The sequence below is a fragment of the Mus pahari genome, chromosome 23 (assembly GCF_900095145.1).
Source record: "Mus pahari chromosome 23, PAHARI_EIJ_v1.1, whole genome shotgun sequence".
NCBI classification, from domain to species: domain Eukaryota; kingdom Metazoa; phylum Chordata; class Mammalia; order Rodentia; family Muridae; genus Mus; species Mus pahari.
In genome coordinates, this window is record NC_034612.1 from 3,424,583 (window position 1) to 3,443,212 (window position 18,630).

Genomic DNA, 18,630 nt, shown 5'->3' on the forward strand with positions numbered 1-18,630 from the left:
GGGGGTGTAGGGGCCCGGGCGGGGGTGTAGGGGTCTGGGTGGGGGTGTAGGGGCCCGGGCGGGGGTGTAGGGGTCTGGGTGGGGGTGTAGGGGCCGGGCGGGGGGTGTAGGGGCCCGGGCGGGGGTGTAGGGGCCCGGGCGGGGGTGTAGGGGCCCGGGCGGGGGTGTAGGAGCAGGCTTCCTAGTTTGCTTTCACTTTCTGTAATAAACACTGACCAAAATCAACTCAGGAAAGGGGCAGGAGCTGATGCAGAGGCCATGGAGGGGCGCTGCTTACTGGCTTGCTCCCCGTGACTTGCTCAGCCTGCTCTCTTATAGGACCCAGGACCACCAGCCCAGAGATGGCTCCACCCAGCTCTCTGGTTTTGGTTTGGGTTTCTCAACTCATTTAATCAGCACTTACTATGTGAGGTAGCGCCTACTATGTGTAAGGCTCCTATCAGGGTTTGAGCCCAGACCTTCAGCAGAACTGGATCTGTGCTGTCCTTTTGAGCTGGTGGCTAGGAACAGGTCAGGCATTGTGGGTAAGCTCATCCTCACTGCCTTGGCTACACAGGCTCTGCCCTCAGAGAAAGGACCCCCTCGGATCACGGGGGCCAGGGACTAAAGGGTTTTCTCCTCCTGTGTCAAGTTCAGTGAACCCTGCTTTGCAGACACATCGAGAGGGTTCTGAGGTCTTGCTCTCCCTCAATGGCTTGAAAGAGGGGAGGTGAAGCAGCTGCCTTGACCCCTGTTCTGGCCCTCGCCCCAGCTCCCTCCTAGCTTCGGAGAGCAATGGAGTCTGGGCTCAGGCTCTCCCTGTCCTGAGACTCTTTATTTAGAACAGGAGGAGTCAGAGCACACAGAGGTCTCCCAAAAACACAACCAGATAATGACAGGCGGGGACCTCGGACACTGCTCCAAGGCACACCTAACCTGTGATGTTGGAGAGACACAAGGGAAAACATATTTTTCTGCAGCTCTGAGGCCAGGGCTTGGAGCAGTTGTCCAGTGGCTCATTGGTGCCTGAGAGTCACATGCTCCCCCAGATACGTAGACAACTGATTCGGTGACTCTAAAAAGTGATATTTCAATTTTCCATGTCTGTGTAGTGGAGCTGATGGGTCTGTTAGAAAACAGGGCAGGGGGCAGGGGCTCTGGTGAGGGAATTCAACAACATTCCTCAGAGAAGCCCAGCCTGCTGTCCCTCCTTAGGGACATAAAATTCCTCTGGCAGATGTTCTGGCAAATGGCACCACTCCAGTCTACTGAACATTTAGACTCTGGAGTAGGTATTTTTCCACCAGCGTGGTTTATTTTCAATCCCCACAGTGTCGCGCTAGGTTGACACCATGATGGTATGCAAGACACAGCATCTCCGGTCTCCCTGAGACAGGGAAGTGACTTTCCATACTGTCACTGTTGGTTACATCATGAATGCCTTCCTTCAGGTGCTGGGAAGTTTTCTTTACCGTGTGGGTTGGGTTGTTGGTTTGGGTTTCTGGAGATCGGAGTCCCACACTATAATCAGGATGGCTTAGACCTCAGGGCCATCTCCAGCATGGGGATATCAGGTGTATGCCGACACAGCTAGACCTGAGGCCATGATTCTGGGAACCTGTTTTCTCCTCTGAGGGTGTTGGGTTCTTACACACTACCTGTATCTCCCTATTGTTGAGCCTGTGAGAGAATGGATCTCGGTGTAGACAAAAATGAAGGCCTCAGGTGGGAAGTCCTTGTCTGAGGGAAGTGTGGCATGAGGCTCCACACCCCATCGTCCATGTGCCTCAGTGAACGTCAGGACCATTGATAAAAACCTGCCCGCAGGTGCTCAGAATACACACAGGAAGGAAGGAAGGGCTGAGTGAAGAAGCCGGTGAGGAAGCCTGAGGCGGTGCACAAGTGTGTGTGTGTGTGCGCGCACGCGCACATGAGGACTTGCAAGTGCTCTTCTTACCACACCCCCACCTCCCCAGCTTCTAACTTCTCCGATCCGGTTGGGCACAGGGTTCAAAGGTGAGCGGGACCACTGGCGAAGTGGGCGGACCATCTGCATCAAGACCCACGAGAGCGGCCAGAAGGAGATCGAGGCCTTCGACGCAGCCATTCTGCTCATCCGCAATCCCTACAAGGCCCTCATGGCTGAGTTCAACCGCAAATATGGAGGCCACATAGGCTTTGCTGCCCACGCCCACTGGAAAGGCAAAGGTGACAGGAGGGAGGGGCTGGGACAGTGTGGAGTGTGGGATAGCCTGCAAGGAGCTCTTAAGAGAGGTGTGCAAAGTAGCAGTTCTGAGCAGCAGAGGCACCCGAGGGCCACACATAAAGCCCAGGAGCTAAGGATTCTAACTTTCTGGACTTGGGGGGTGGGATAAAATTGTGGGGTGCAAGAGCCTGGGTGGTTCACCCTCTCCCCAGCAGCTAGGGGTCTCCCTACAGTGACAGAGGCACTGCTAGTCGAACCCAGATGGCATGGATTTTCACGAGGCACTGCTAGTCGAACCCAGCTGGCATGGATTGCCACGTTTGTGGGTCCTCTCCTGGATATGGCACTGCCTGTGTCCAGCTCCAGCCTATGTGGTGGTGTGAGCCTATGGCTGGCTGTGTGTCCAGTTATCACTGTAGTGACCCTGACGCATTCAGAGAGACCAGTGATCCACTGGAGTCACGGCGAGCAGGGCCCCATGCTCTTCCCTGGCTAGGTGAAGAGGCCTGTGCCAATGAGCAGACAGGGGCTGGGAACACAGAATTCAAACCCAGCCCGGACTGAGCTGAGAACCCTGGTTCTCTCTCTACTAATGAGGAAACAGGCAAAGACCACTCAGGTCACTGGGATACACAGCGGCCAAGCTAGCCAGCTCTCGCCTTCCCAGGCTTCCTGGGGTCTGAGAGAAGGAGGCAGGGGGGCGGTTATCAAATGGTCACTGAGCAACCCCTCTCTGTCAAGCCTTCCAGGAACTAGGGAGAAACTGCTCCTGTGGCGGGGTGTATAGGGCTTGGTACGCACTCCAGGTCTTCTGAACTGGGATCCCAACCCAGGAACTGATAGACAACCCCACACCAACCTCCACATCCCCACTCCCCCAGCAGCCACCGTGCTAGCCTCTGTTTCCTTATTTAAGACCCCTGAACCCCTAGACCAACACCAAGTCAAACTCAAAACCAACAGAGGGCTAGTGGAGGATCAGTCTACATTCATCTCATACTGGGGCGACATTAGCCCCAGAGACCCCTCTCAGGTCAAGAGCGCTCTCCACAGAAACCAGGGCCCCCATTCTCCACCCCACCCACCCATTCCTCTCCTTGGACACCCTAGACACCAGGACAACTGGGGACTCATTAGCAATGCAAATAAAATCACCAGGCTCCACTCCAGACTTGCCCAGAGACCTCCATTTTTGCAAGCCTTTGGAGGCCTTACACACACACACACACACACACACACACACACACACACACACACACACGTTTCACTGCCTGTAACCCTTACTGCTCATGTGTGGCTGGGGACCAGCTGTGGTAGTGTCACCTGGGAAACTTAAGGGTCTGTGTCCAACCAAATTTCTCAGGGCCTCCAATGCTCTCAAAGGTTTTGAGACCTGCTTTGGGACACCCTGACCTGGGCCACATAGCCGCCGTATGTGTCCAGTCACTGTGGTCCTGTCCTTTCCTCATTAGAGATGAGTGAACCTCCCCACCCCCACGACTTTCATTCTATAACATTAATTTTACAGCCCCTCTGGAGCAGGACGGAGGCGAAATTTTATGTGATATGATTACACAAGGTGAATTGTCCTGGATCTGTTTAATGAAACAGATCCTGTGTTTAATGACTCCGTGGGGAACTGGCACCAAGAAACCATTAATCAGGGTCTGGTTCCTCCTGACGACAAGAAGCTGGAGTGAAGACCGCCGGGCTGTGCACAGACCAGGGGCACCCTGCGGCTCCTGGGGTGCCTTTATTTCCAGACTTGTGGGTGCTGATCGATTATTACCAGGAGCCCTGAGCTAGCGAAAGGCTTTTGTTTCTGTTCTCCTTTGCAATGGAGTCCTTTAGGAGCTTTGAGGGGTGGGGGTTGGGGGGTGGAATAGTGTGGGTGCGCATCTGGTAACGGAGAACTCAGGGAGCTGCTATGGTTTTGTGGGGGACTCAGGCCAGCAGGAAGGCACATGTGGGGAGTCTCGGGAAAAGCTGGGAGCTACCATCAGCAGGGATTGTCATAAGCCGCAGTTACTCTTCTGCACCTGGTACTTCCTGGGGATCTTTGCAAAGCTTATCATCCTAAGATATCGAGGCTGCCCATTTGCAAAGTAGTGCCTGGAAACCCAAAGAATAAATAGTACCAACGAGATCACCCAGTGCGGGTGGAGAAGAGCAGGGTCTCCAGCCCCGGGCACCTGGCTACAGAGTCATCTATAGACAGGCCCCATGTCTCAGCCAGCACCCAGAGTTTGTAAAGGACACAGCAGATAGAGAGGCAGCTTCCCCAGAACAAGAGCTGCAGGCGATATGATCAGACGCTCATCTTGACACACCAGGCAAATGTCTTCAAGAGGGTCACATGTGGCTTCACCTGAAGTCTAGACCTGTGGGGTGCTAGGTGACCTCACCTAGGGGTTCTTCTGGGATGTTAATAGCTGTCCTGAGTCACCACGGATACCTACCGGGAGGTGACTCAGAACTAGGGACAGGCTGAAGGAGAGGGAAGGGGCCCCTGTGTATGCTTAAAGTTTTCCTAATCTCCCAGATACATCTGGTCCTAACCCATTATAACAGTACGGGCCCAATTAGTCAGCTGCCTTGTGAATAATCTATTTGAAGAATAAAAAATAACCTGTCGTCAGCATAAATATTTCTCAAGCAGCCGCGGGGTTCCAGGAAGGGGCTGGGAGGGGCGTCTAAGGACAGCTCCGATGTGTTCTGTCAGGAACAGCAGCCCTTCACCGCGGTGCAATTTAGCTGTTGGAAATTTCAATTTAGTTCAGCAGCGACTCTTCCCCCACCCCCACCCCCCAGCTCCTGCTGGGTATCAGGCTGTGGGAAGGAGTGGGGATAAGGCTGGTGGTGGCAGGGGAGAATCAGGACCAGAGTGTAAGACAGGGTGGACTGGATGGTGTTTCCCTGCTGTGGGATCAGTTCACTTTAACCTGTCTGGGCCTCAGTTTCCCTCCTGGTGATGAGCATACGGTAGTTTCCTATGGGGTGGTTGGTCAGGATCTGTCGCCTAGCAAGGGGATAGGATTGAGGAGGCTTGTAAGGTCCCCAACCAAGCTGGAGAGACTCACCACCGGTCTGTCATGCGCTGCTCCCTCTAGAGGGCCTGAGGAGAACTGCACCCTCTGCCATGTAAGCCCCTCAGTGTGCTGCCATTTAGAATTCTCCAGCTCTTCACTGCTGCGTGGAGGCTGTTTGCAGCATCCCGGTGCTGCCCACCTTTGGCCGGCTCCCGGCTTCTCTTCCGCCTGAGCCTCAGCAGCTCTCCCTGAGATCTGCTCTACACCTACCCCTAAGATCATGCCATACATGACATACATAACCTATCTAAGGCACCCTCCCAGTCAGGTGACTTTCTATCACATAGCAAGAGGGTTGACGAGCCCCCAAGAAGAGACAGTCCATGACAGTTTGAGTAGAGAGACCACAACAAGAAACTTAACAACAATCCTAACCCTACCCCGAAGGGCTCAGGCTGCCGTGAAGACAGACGCGTAAGCAGGGTGACCACACCGTAATGGCTCGCCCTGTGATCAGGAGGAAGGAGGAGACCTGCGGAGCCCAAAGGAAGCCTGTGTGAGCCCCCCCCCCCGGGCGACGATGACGTCATACTTGAGATCAATCAGCAGCAGAGTATTGAACAACCGCAGGGCTCAGGCCAGAGTGAGCTCCAGGCCACGCCCTGTTTACAGCCCACCAGTCCCTGTGAGCAGGCTGACCTTGCTTACAACACCTTGGTAGTAAAAGTCCCACTAGGTGCAGCCAGCCAGACTTCCCAGATCCTGCTCTGCCTTTCTTTCTAAGTGATCCTAAAGAGCCCCTCGTTTATTCTCTGCCTCAGTTTCCCATTCTGTTAAACGATGGCAAGGTAGTGATAGATACCCGTGGAGACTGGGTAGAGTTAACTCCTGCCTGCATCTATATAGTGAAAATACAATCCAGCGATACACCTTTTTAATTAGTGTGCTAATGGAAATCATAGACCTATGGAATGAATAATTTATATTTAAATTATATATACCACAAACCTATTTTATAAGGCTAGGCATGGTGGCACATGCCTTTAATCCCAGCATTCAGGAGTCAAGGCAGGTGGATCTCTTGAGTTTGAGGCCAGCCTGGTCTACAGAGCAAGTTCTAAGCTAGCCAGGGCTACACAGAGAAACCCTGTCCTGAAAACAATTTTATATAAGTTTTATAAAATGTTCATAGTATGTAGTCTGGGAGTATGTTGGAAGTACTTAGATACAGGCCTGATCTTTTCATCAGAATAGAGTCTTTGATGTGGTATCTTTTTTTTCTTTCTTTCTTTCTTTCAGTTTATGAAATCATCTAGTTTATCCTTTGAGGAAGGCTCTGTAACTTTTAAATAGGATAACTAAATTCAAAGTCTTTTACAATACTATGTGTTATTCATTAACTAATAGTCCAAATTGAATAAACAAATGTAAATGTTCATCAAAAAGTCTTACAACCATTATTGAATTTAGTAGGAACATTCCAGATTGACATAACTCTCTAAATAATTTTTAAATGATTAAAGCAATGACTGACTATTCAAAATACAAAGGCTTTGTTCAGTTGGGGAATATTTAATCCCAGATTTAAATGTCCGTTGAGTCAAAGGATAAACAAAGGGTTTGTTATTGTTGTTTTAAGTGTTTTGGTTTTTTTTTTGATTACTAAGAACAAATCGATACTTCAAAAAGTATACAGAATTAAGCATCAATTTTATCTCAGGGTATTGAGTTGACCTTAAGTTTTATAGCTTCAATATTATTTTAACCTCGTTATAACCGTATCCATTTTTTAAACAATCCTTTTGTGACATATTTTGATCTTATGATTATTACAAAATTTAGAAAACAATTTTAATAAGGTAATTTGAAAAGGAAGTTCAGGAGGCTGTAATGTAAACCACAGGACATAAGGAATCTTCGATATCCAATAGTTATAAACCCAGGTAAAGGACACTGACTGAATTTAAATGAAATATTTGTTAGAGATTTAAGCCGCTCTGACAAGTACCTTGAAGTGTTTTGTTTTTGTGTAACTTTTGGTTTTGGTTGTCACTGATGGAAAAAGCATTTACTTTTATTGGCCTTTTCCAAGCATCAAAAGTATAAGGCATACAGGGTACAACAGAGCTTAGCATTCATGACTTTATAACTCTTTTTAATTAAAAAGAGTCAAATAATTCCTTTAAATATCTAATTACGATGTAGCACATTAAGAAGATATGAAAGCCGGGCGTGGTGGTGCACGCCTTTAATCCCAGCACTTGGGAGGCAAAGGCAGGCAGATTTCTGAGTTCGAGGCCAGCCTGGTCTACAGAGTGAGTTCCAGGACAGCCAGGGCTGCACAGAGAAACCCTGTCTCAAAAAACCAAAAAAATAAATAAATAAAAAGATATGTAAACTCTAAAAATCTCTATGCAAACCTCAAAGTAAGTTTTTAAAATGACAATTCAAAAAATACAAATTTAGGGTTTTCTCCCACATTGGGTTTGCCAAGGTACAGATCTTGAACACACACACCACACACACACACCACACACACACACACACACACACCTGCTTATTTTTGTTCCTTTGCTTTTAAAGAGACAGTGGTGCTCAAAACTATTCCTGATGTGTTGGTATGCATATAAATACTGATATATAAACAAGACATATCGAAAGCACAGACACGAGCTAGCTTTTTAATCTCTGAGATAAAGAGCTGTGTCTGGGACAGGGTGGGACTGGATGGAGGAGGGCAGGGTTGGGGGAGAGCAGCAACTGTCACTAGAAAAAAATGTATGCTAGAAAGGAGAGATTATGTCATAGTTACTTCATAGCCTACACTGATAAGGACCAAGGAGGTAACATCTTCATCAGAATCATATCTTGTTATTATAGTTATCCATGTTGTTTAAATGTTTAAATATGAAGACATGCTAATTGTCCCAAAGAAAGATATATGACCGGGGCTGGAGAGATGGCTCAGCGGTTAAGAATATTGACTGCTCTTCCAAAGGACCTTAGTTCAAATCCCAGCAACCACATGGTGGCTCACAACCTTCTGTAATGAGATCTGACACCCTCTTGTGTGTCTGAAGACAGCTACAGTGTATTTACTACTATTACTACTACTACTACTACTACTAATAATAATAATAATAATAAATCTTTTTTAAAGATATAAAACCATTTAAAGAGCCATTAAAAGAAGAAAAAGGAGATTTAGTTGATGTGGTCACACTGGGTAGGGGGGCAATGCGATCTGGCAAACTCCTCAAAACTGTCTTTAGGGACCTGAAATAAAACCTGAGAGGAGTGAGCAGTCTGGTCACTGTCTTTGTCTGGGCTTCAGACTTGTCTATAAGTTGTTACAATGTTACCAGAACTCTCTGTAGTCTCTCAGTGAGACACTTCCCCTCCAGCTGGCAACCCTTCACTCCTAGGGGAACTCCTATACCCTTAGGGTCCTTTGTTTCACAGTCTATTAGTCGGACTGACACACACGTATCTCTTGAGAATATCTTCATTTCTGCCAGACTGGTCACTCGGGGGATCAAGTTTTATGATGACGATGCCCAGAAAAGCCATATGTTACTCCAAATGACCCAGGGGCAGAGCTGAGTGGGTCTGAGAAATGTCTATGTTTGTGTCAGGGCCACTCAAGACATCTAGAGAGTTTCTTGGTAGACCCGTGGAAGCAGAGGAACACAAGACCTCACAGGAAACTCCCCCTGAAAATGGGTCTCAGCTTAAGTTCCCAGGAGTGCTGGAGAGGGGCCACAGACATTTGGTTATTTTAATAGCCTGAGGAGTCCCCCCAAGCTCAGGCCAAGCTGAGATTTTGGGCTTTAAGGCTGAAAGGAGGACCCTTAACCGTAAGCATGAGAGTTAAAGGAAAACAAGCTGCTCAGACCAGGGAAAGGAAGGTAGGCTATTTTGGAGTTTGCCTTGGTTTTGACATAAATCTCTCTAGAGAGGTGGAGGTGGAGGTGGAGGTAGAGGGTTTTTGTTTGGGGGTTTAATTTTTGGGTTTGGGTTTGTTTGGCTTGGGGTAGATTTTGTTTTTGGGGGTGGGGGTTGTTTTATTTTGTTTTGTTTGTTGGGTTTTTGGGGTTTTTTTTGTCTTGGGGGGGCTTGTTTGTTTGCATTGACTTTAACTCACATGACTCTAAGAGCTCCTTACTATTCTGAGTTACCAATTTGATCACGTTTTGGAGAGCCTTTTATGTTTTAGTTAAAGCGGTTGCCGATCTGTGATTTTTTTTTTTTTTTTAAAGACGTTTATTGCCTAGGACTTTGGCTAAGCGCAAAACCTAAACCTGGAGGAGGAAAAGTGCCTTGGTCACCTTTAGTCTAACCCGCCCCCGCCTCCACCCCACAAGTGCAAGGCTTGCAAGTTAGTCAGCAATCATCATGCACCAAGCCACAGAGCTTAGAGGACCAGATGGCCATCTGTCTGCAGGCACTTCCTCCTTTCTGGAGGCCTGGTTCTGCCCCCGCCCCCTCCCCCACTCCCTCTCCCTCTCCGTTTTCTCCTGAAAAATCACCTTGTCTACACTATCTAGGGAGTGTGTTTTTGGGTCAGTTGTATCCCACTGGGTCTGTGGTTATCCTACATGTTTACACAAACATGAAGGAACTCAGACAGGTGGTGACCAAACCTCCCTATGTATCTTTCCCAAAGAGCCAATATCCCAGCCCTCGGGAGGCAGAGGCAGGTGGATCTCCGGGTTTGAAGCCAGCCAGGTCTACAGAGCAAGTTTCAGGTCAGCCACAGCTACACAGAGAAACTCTGTCTCAAAACAAAAACAAAAAACACCCTAACAAAAAATGCCATGAAGTGTTCCCCCTGACTCCAGCACACATTGGGGTGAGGTCGAGTGGGGTAGGAGGGAACGGGTCCCTCTTGTCTCCAGGGGCTGTAACATCAGATGATCATAAAAATCTTAAGCTGCGGAGCGTGGTGGCGCACGCCTTTAATCCCAGCACTCGGGAGGCAGAGGCAGGTGGATTTCTGAGTTCGAGGCCAGCCTGGTCTACCAAGTGAGTTCCAGGACAGCCAGGGCTATACAGAGAAACCCTGTCTCNAAAAACCAAAAAAAAAAAAAAAAAAACTCTTAAGCTAAAGGTCACAGGAGAAGTAGCAGAAAAATAAAGGCAGAATTAACCGTTTGAGGAGGAGTCAGGAAACAAAGGCCAAAAGTTAACAAACCAAAACATTTCAAAGGCGAGGAAAACCAAGGTAAAACACAAACCAAAATCCCCTCAGAGTTTCACACGCAAACTAGAAATACCGAAAAAACAAGCTAAACAGCCGGATCTAAAATGTCTTTAGAATTCTGAGTGCAAACAACCCAAACCAAAGGTTAGACCAAAACCTTTCAAACAAGCACTCAGAGCAGATACTTTAAAACAAATACTTTAAAAGCAGACAAAGAAAGATACCTCTCAAAGTGTGATCTGTAACCAGCTCAGAACAGACAAATAGGCTGTCCACAAAACCAGGGGAGGTCAGGAGCCCCAGACAGGACTCGCCAACCAACCACCCAGCTGAGGAAACAAAACCAGACAGCTAGGGCTCAATGGATCCAGGCGATTCCCCTGGTGGAAAGTGGGCCGTTGTTTGGAACCTAACATGTCACCATATCTGATGACATAAAAACCATAGCTCTCATCTTAAAGGGAATGTGAGAGAGCTTATTCTGAAGCCAGTGAGTGTCTGTGGCCCAGAAACTCGAATGTAGGTTACTCCAGATTCTGTGATCCAATGGGGAAGCAGGTTCATGAAGTGTTTGTAGTTTAACAAAACAAAGCCATGAACCCAGGCAGTTTAAAAGAGGCGGATACCACAAGACAGAAAAAGCCTTTCTATAGGCCCAAGGTGCTGACTGATAACATTCTTAGCCTTGGGGCTGGTAGGAGCTACCTGTCTTGTTTGTTTTAAAGATTTAATTACTTATTTTTATGTATATGAGTGCACTGTAGTTGTACAGATGGTTGTTGGGAATTGTATTTAGAACCTCTGCTCACTCTGGCCCAAAGATTTATTTATTATTATCCATAAGTACACTGTAGCTCTCTTCAGATGCACCAGAAGAGGCCGTCAGCTCTCATTACGGGTGGTTGTGAGCCACCATGTGCTTGCTGGGATTGGGACCTACAGAAGAGCAGATAACCCACTGAGCCACCTCGCCAGCCCCTGTCTTGTCTGTTAATAGATTCCAAAAGATTTCTATTAGTCAGGGGGTGTTAGTTCCAACAGACAGGTGGGTAAGAGCAAGCTGTGCAGCCGGTCTTTGCTGCATCGTGGGTTCTGTTTTTTCTTCCACCCTTTCAACCCCTAACACCAGAGAGAAAAAGAAAAGAAGACAAGAGGGGAAAGAAAAAGGATATTATTATGGTTAAACTAATTCCTGCTGATTAGGGGTGTCAAGTTTCTTAGGACCCCTAGATCTTTGCCATTAGAATCCAAATTTTTCTTCTTTCTCCTTTTTTTATTTTTTATTTTTTCCTTTCTCCTTTTTATTTATTTTTATGTATTTTTTCTTTCTCCTCTTTTATGCACGACTACTCAACAAATCACAACCGACAACCCTCCCCACTCTAAGCCCCAGCATTTATCCACCCTCTGAAAAGTCCCCAGAATCCCCCAGTGTCACACAATTGCAGAAACCATCTGCAGCTGGCAAGATGATCGGCCTGCTAGGGCACGAGGCAGATCATAAGACGGCTGCTGTAGACAGTCGGAAGCAGCCCCCTACCCGCACCTGGAATTAAAGCAAAAACAGATGCTTATATTCCTAAAGAAACCAAAATTGTCACTACCTAGGTGTTCCAGGGGTCTAGACCTAGCCCAAGGTAAGCTAATTAGCCCCTGGATCTGCAACATTCCAACCTCCCCACAGAACTACAGTCTCTGCCCATACAGCTTCTCCTTGAGGTCCAAACACGGAGCTTCTAGCAATCTCGGCAAGCGAGCTCTTGGCAAGCCAGCGCTCTTCTGTTCCCCAACCCTTCCAGTATAACCCTGCATCTCTGTGCCTCCACAGTTTTGTGGTCTCTGTTTGCAGGCTGTGGTTCTATCTGTGTATAGGGCTGTGCCTGTAGTGAACCAGGCACCAGCCAGGGGTGTGTTACCCAAGAAAGCACACGTGGGTTTCAGGCGTCTGGAAGGTCTGTCATCTGCCCATCTATCTAGTGGCAGGCTGACGCTCTGCTCTCTCCGCAGAGTGGCCCGAGTTCGTGAGGAACTATGCCCCGTGGTGGGCCACGCACACGCTGGACTGGCTCAAGTTTGGCAAGACCGTCCTGGTGGTGCACTTCGAGGACCTGAAGCAGGACTTGTTTACGCAGCTGGGCCGCATGGTCAGCCTGCTGGGCGTGGCGGTCAGGGAGGATCGGCTGCTGTGCGTGGAGAGCCAGAAGGACGGCAACTTCAAGCGCTCGGGGCTGCGCAAGCTGGAGTATGACCCTTACACAGCCGAGATGCGCAGGACCATTGCCGCCTATATCCGAATGGTGGACACGGCGCTGCGTAGCCGCAACCTCACTGGGGTGCCTGACGCCTATGGCCCAAGATGATGGGCAGCCAGGGAGGAACCCAGCATCTGGTGCCCCTTGGCTTCAAAGATCTGGCTTCCCTCTGGCACAAAGACAGCCCCAGAACTTCTGCCTGCCTTCAGAAAGGCCCCTCCGCGGTCTCGGGAGGAGGAGACTGCCTGGTTTGGGGTGTCCCAGTCCCTGCCGGTGGTGGGAGGTGGTGGGAGAAAGGAGAGGATAATCTGACAGAAGTTGGGAGGGTCTGGCTGTGGCAGCTGATGGACATTTTGCAAGCAGTGACCCTGTTCTGACTGTGTGGGCCTCTGCCTCTTCCCCTGAGCAAGCACCGGCTTTCTGATCTCTCTCAGGCCACCTCTGTGTGACAGACAGCCGGCTGGGACCTGTCTCCGTGCCCTTGGGCGTCTGACTTCTGAGGTACAAGGAGACTGGTGCTCTGGCATCACAGTGGGAGCTGCCCCGAGGCTAAAGCACATAAGAGGCCCAAGCCGGGTGTTGTCCCACCTCCAGGATGGCCACCCTGTCCTGTCTGCTCATGCTGTCGTGTCTTGGGGGTGGGGGTGACGTTGGGGTTCTTGATCCTTCTTCCAAAGTCCCTTAGGTACCAAAAAACCCCAACCCAACAGGTTGGTTGGCCATGTGCCACATAGGGAAGCCCCAGAGGACCCATCTTTGCAGGGTGGGGCTTGAAATGGCTATCTTACACTGCCCGGACTGATCCCTTAACCAGGGAGTCCTTTACTACCCAGGGCAGGGAACAAAAGTGCTCCAACTCAGAGGGAGCCACACCCCAAACTGTCCCCTACCCTCTAAGCCATCAGCCTCCTTTCCCTTGCTTGTAACCCGACAGGGTCAGCCCCCACTGGAGACTCCTCAGAGTCCCCAGTAAAGACTGGCTCTCCATTCCCATTATGCCGCTGCTCTTTCTCGACGACGCTGAGACACCAAAGGATTTCTGACTCGAGTCACTGATCACATTTTAGGAAGCATGCATCCAGGATCCCGTCTCCCCTCACCTCGGATCCCTCTGGCTTCCCCTCCAGCCCCTTCACCGTTCCCATTACATAAACGCAAAAAGCCATAGTCACAGCCCCTCCCCCTCGCTCTCCTGTCCGGAGCAGCCCCGCCCCCACCCCCTCCCGCAGCCTTGGGGGGTGCGGGGCAAACAAACACTCGATCCCACCTAGCCAAGGAACCCGGAGAAGGTTCGTGAAAAGAGAGATATATTTTTTTAAGAGGAATATGACCAAGACATTCTGCCCCTTGGACGCTGGCCACACAAAAAGAAGGACCGGCTTTCCTTTCCCAACGCCCTCATCCGGAGGGTTTGGACCACCCCAGGGCTCAGCCAAGGGGGCTCTGAATGTATTTTGTACGGTGTTTCCCCCGCCCCAGACTAATTTCTAGTTTTCTTTTCACTGGGCAGTAGAGGGCCTGGCCTCCCCTCCTGCTTGGAGGTCAGCGCTCTCTGAGAGACTCTGGGTCCAGAACCTGGGCCAGTTCTTTGCAAGTGGCCTCCTCTGGTCACGAACTTTCTGTTCGAAGATTCCTCAGGTCAACACTATCATTAAAAGAGTTTTGTTGCTAACTGGCTGCCCTGTTGTGTATGGTGTGTTCACACATGGGGGTGTTTCCTCTGGTGTGTGTGTGTGTGTGTGTGTGTGTGTGTGTGTGTGTGTGTGTAATACTCTGGGTTTATCATGCACAGGTGTGGACGAGAGTGTCTGTGGGAGATGTCTATTCTGTGTATGTGAGTGGCCGAAACCCTGTGTGGCTGCTGTACACTGTCTCTGAAGTAGGGGAGCCCCCCAGTTCGCCATCTCCGTCAATAAACCTCCACCTGGCTTCTGTCACCAACCAGACTGGGCCTTCTGTGGGAAAGGCTGTGACCAGAGACTTACCCAGTCAGAGGGAGGAGGAGCTTTTAATGTCTTGTGGGAAGTGAGGGAATGGGGCAGCTGAGATGGGTCAAGAGAAAGCAGGGAGGGGCTTCCTGGGGCCACCAAAGCAGGAGGAGCCAGAAAGAAGGACTTCAGTGTCAGTCCCTGAGGGAGGGAACGCTGTTCATGGAGGCCATGCTGGGTGACTGAGCTTATCTGGGCCCCCGGACCAAGTCAGGTGCCAGTGTTAAACCAAGTCTGACCCGTCAGAGGCCCCTCTCGATCCTAGACCCTTGAACCTGAGCTGACCAATCCTAGATTCTAACTTTGAACCTAAATCCCATCTATGTCCCCGAGGCTGCCTTCACCCACCTGTTCCCAGTGAAGGAAGCCATGTGACATCAAGCTGGCCTGGATTCTTGTCTCAGGGACCATGAAGCACCTGCCTCCCACTCCCTTCCCGATGTCCCAAGTCCATAGCCAGGGGTGAGGCTGGGCGGAAAGCGCCTGTCACCACAACCAATGCCTGCCTTTCCTGCAGCCATCTGGAATCAAGTCTTTATATTTCAGACTTGGGAGGAACAAAAGTAGCTTCAAACAAACAAACAAACAAACAAACCTCACACATACTTCCTGAGCATGAATTACCACCAGTCCACCACAGGCCCTGTGTGTCCTGTTTCAGAGGCTAAAATACAAGGACTTAAGAACTCTCCATCTCGGGCTGGAGAGGTGGCTCAGTGGTTAAGAACATTGACTGCCCTTCCTGAGTTCAACTCCCAGCAACCACATGGTGGCTCACAACCATCCCATAATGAGATCTGATGTCCTCTTCTGGTGCTGTCTGAAGACAGCTACAGTGTACTTCTTTATAATAATAAATAAATCTTTGGGCGGAAGCAAGCGGGGCTGGAGTGAGCAGAGGTCCTGAATTCAATTCCCAGCAACCACATGATGACTTACAACACAGCTACAGTGTACTCTTATGCATGAAATAAATAAATCTTTACAAATTAAAAAAAAAAAAGGAAAGTAAAGAAAGTAGCATGAGAGAATCCTGACTGCTAAAATTATTTTAAAAAGAACTCTACATCTCTGCAGAGTTCACAGAGAGCATTGGGGAAGGGGAGCGAGGCCCCCGGTGGCCCCTATGAACCGCAGAGACTGCTGCGGTTCAATGGACATTGATTCCAGGGCTAAGACTCTCACGGGGATAGCAGTGTAGACATTAGCTGAGAACTGGGGGTCATCCAGGCTGGATCCTGCTGTCTTCCCACAGTGACTCCCAGATTTACGTAGAATAAGACTGATTATGGGAATCAATTCCAGGTTTTCCCAGGCGCCCTGGAGGCGGCTGCATCCAGTGAGGGAGGGGAGAGGAAGGGGGGGGGATGCAGGCAGCTCCTCCTAGGACCAGCCTCCTTGCTTCTCTGTTTTCTTTCTCATCCTTCCTCCTTTTTGCCTTAAAGCCCTGATTCCCCTCTTTGAGGTCTGACTTCCCCCAGCTGCTCTGTTGTCCCTTTCCATTCTGCCTGCCCCAACTGTCCACTCTGCCTTTCTCCATCGTCCTCAAAGTCCTCCTCTCTGTCCTCCTCATCCTCCTCACTGTCCTCTCCATCCTCCTCACCGTCCTTCTCTCCATTCTCCTCTCCATTCTCCTCACTGTCCTCCTCTCCAACCTCATCCTCATCTCTATCCGCATCCTCATCTTCCTCTTCATCCTCCTTACTGTCTTCCTCTCCATTCTCCTCACCGTCCTCCTCTCCATCCTCCTCCCTTCCTCTCTGTCCTCCTCTCCATCCTCCTCCCATCCTCCTCTCTATCCTCCTCTCCATCCTCCTCTCTGTCCTCCTCTTCCTCCTCCTCCTCTCCATCCTCCTCTCCGTCCTCCTCTCCGTCCTCCTCTTCCTCCTCCTCCTCTCCATCCTCCTCTCTGTCCTCCTCACTGCCCTCCCATTCTCCCCCACCCCTACCCCCTTGATCTTAGAGCTCTCTACTCCTCTTCCCCTTCCCTTCCTCCCTCTTTCCCACCCCCATCTCCTCATCCTGCAGAGTGAGGGTGGCTCTGTGGGATCCAGGCTTAGTGAGACAAATGTACCCAGCCTGGTAACCAAGGAAGTGGTTTCCTTAGCAACAGAATCTGCAAAACCTGGGGCGGCGCTGTCCTGTCCTTAGCTCTGCTGTTATAGTAATAGGCTTGAGGGAGGGAGGAAGTGAGAGAGGAAAAGAAAGGAAATGAATATCAGACAGTACCTGACTCAGTATGACTGACTGCTGGAGGAGATGACACACCTCTCACTCAGCATGCCACTGCTGGGGTCCCTCCTCATGGGGGAGGGGGGAAACAACACCCCAGCAACAGCTCACTGTCAAAATATTCAAAATTGAAGGCACAGAAGCTGGAGAGATGGCTCAAAGGTTAAGAGCACTGACTGTTCTTCCAGAGGTCCTGAGTTCAAATCCCAGCACCCACATGGTGGCTCACAACCATCTGTAATGGAATCTGACGCCCTTTTCTGGTGTGTCTGAAGACAGCAACACTATGTTCATATACATAAAATAGATATTCTTTTTTTTTAATCGAGGCACAGAGGGAGTGAGGACAGAGAGAGGCAAAGCAGAGGGTGCTGGGGTAAGCATGAAGGGAACCAGACCACACACTGGATGTATAGACAAGACAAAAAAGGCCAGCAGAGAGCTCCTGGCTTCAGCAGTGCCCACCCCAGGGGATCCTGTGACTAAGATCCCAGTGAGATTCCCCTACTGAGAACAGAGTGTCCAGAGAGCCCTATCCCCTGGGAGCTCTGCTTGGCAGAGATGGAGGAAGAAGGGCCTAGAAAAGGATGCAGACATCTCCAATTCCATCCTCTGTTCTGAACTGCTGAGGCGAGCCGTGGAGGCGGGACCCACCCAGGGCACGGCGGGAGGCCTGAGAGGCTTAATTTTGTTAACTCACTTTGGGACACAAACACTGGTGGCAGTGCTTGGGGGCTGGAACCAGAAACCATCAGAGCCCATTTGGAAGGTAGAAGAGGTAGGGGGTACACTGGGAGAGAAGGGGAGGAAAGGCAGACAGACAGACAGACAGACAGCCTTAAATCATTGCCCAGGCATTGTTCTATACCCCAACTGCATGAGATTGTAAATGACTGTCTCCAAGAAAAAAGAAAGAAAAATCTATCCAGGTACATTCGTTCCCTCCCAGAGAGATGGATTGGGCTCCGCTAATACGCAAGACTCAGAGGGATATAAGAGGTATGGGGTTTAGGGGTAGAGAGCTGTTCACGGTGACACGGTGACACGGAAGCACTGACGCACGCACGGCAGTGAGGTGCCCTTGGTGACCTTGGTGATGTGTCTGTTCATTTGTCTACAGTAGTTTACTATCTCTGTCAGATTTACAGCCTGCACTCCACCAGCGTTCAGGAGAGAGACATCTGGAAAGAGGGCACACCCTCAGAACAGGGAGGAGGAGGAGGAGGAGTAGGAGTAGGAGGAGGAGGAGGAGGAGGAGGAGGAGGAGGAGGAAAGGATGGGGTGTTCCTGCCCCACCCCTGTCTTGCCTCTCTGCACAATAGTGGCTAAATTCCAGCAGGCCCCCTGCAGGCAGCCCTGTTGCTGATTGAAATGTGCAGGTCTTGAGGGAGGCAGCTCCTTGATGCAAATGACTTTGTGGTAGTCCCTGCTAGACTACCTGAATGGCAGAGCACCTGCTGGTGACCTTCATGAGTACCAAAGGAAAGGGCTCAGGGGGGAGACTCGGTGAGACCCAGGGTGGGCACTCAGCCCCTTTCTATGGCTGCCATGCTTCCTGAACTCGACAAGACTGCTGACCTAAGATCTTCTGAAGCCAGTTTTCCAAAAGATTGGGCCCAAGGTCCCAAAGCCTCCTGGTGGAAGGACCACAGCAGTATGAGTATGAGTATGAGTATGAGTGTGTGTGTGTGTGTGTGTGTGTGTGTGTGTGTGTGTGAGTGTGTGTGCAGACAGGTGATCC

General features: G+C 50.0%; 1 protein-coding gene across 1 annotated transcript in view; it reads left to right on the top strand.

Moving 5' to 3' along the window:
* The window catches only part of Wscd2 (WSC domain containing 2), a 90,078-nt gene extending 75,755 nt beyond the window's left edge, over window positions 1-14,323 (top strand). The window contains exons 8-9 of the mRNA XM_021186873.2: window positions 1,987-2,187; window positions 12,425-14,323. Of these exons, the coding sequence (XP_021042532.1) occupies window positions 1,987-2,187; window positions 12,425-12,777 (554 nt within the window). The 3' untranslated portion in view covers window positions 12,778-14,323. The remainder of the gene's footprint in view (window positions 1-1,986; window positions 2,188-12,424) is intronic.
* The last annotated feature ends 4,307 nt before the right edge of the window (window positions 14,324-18,630 follow it).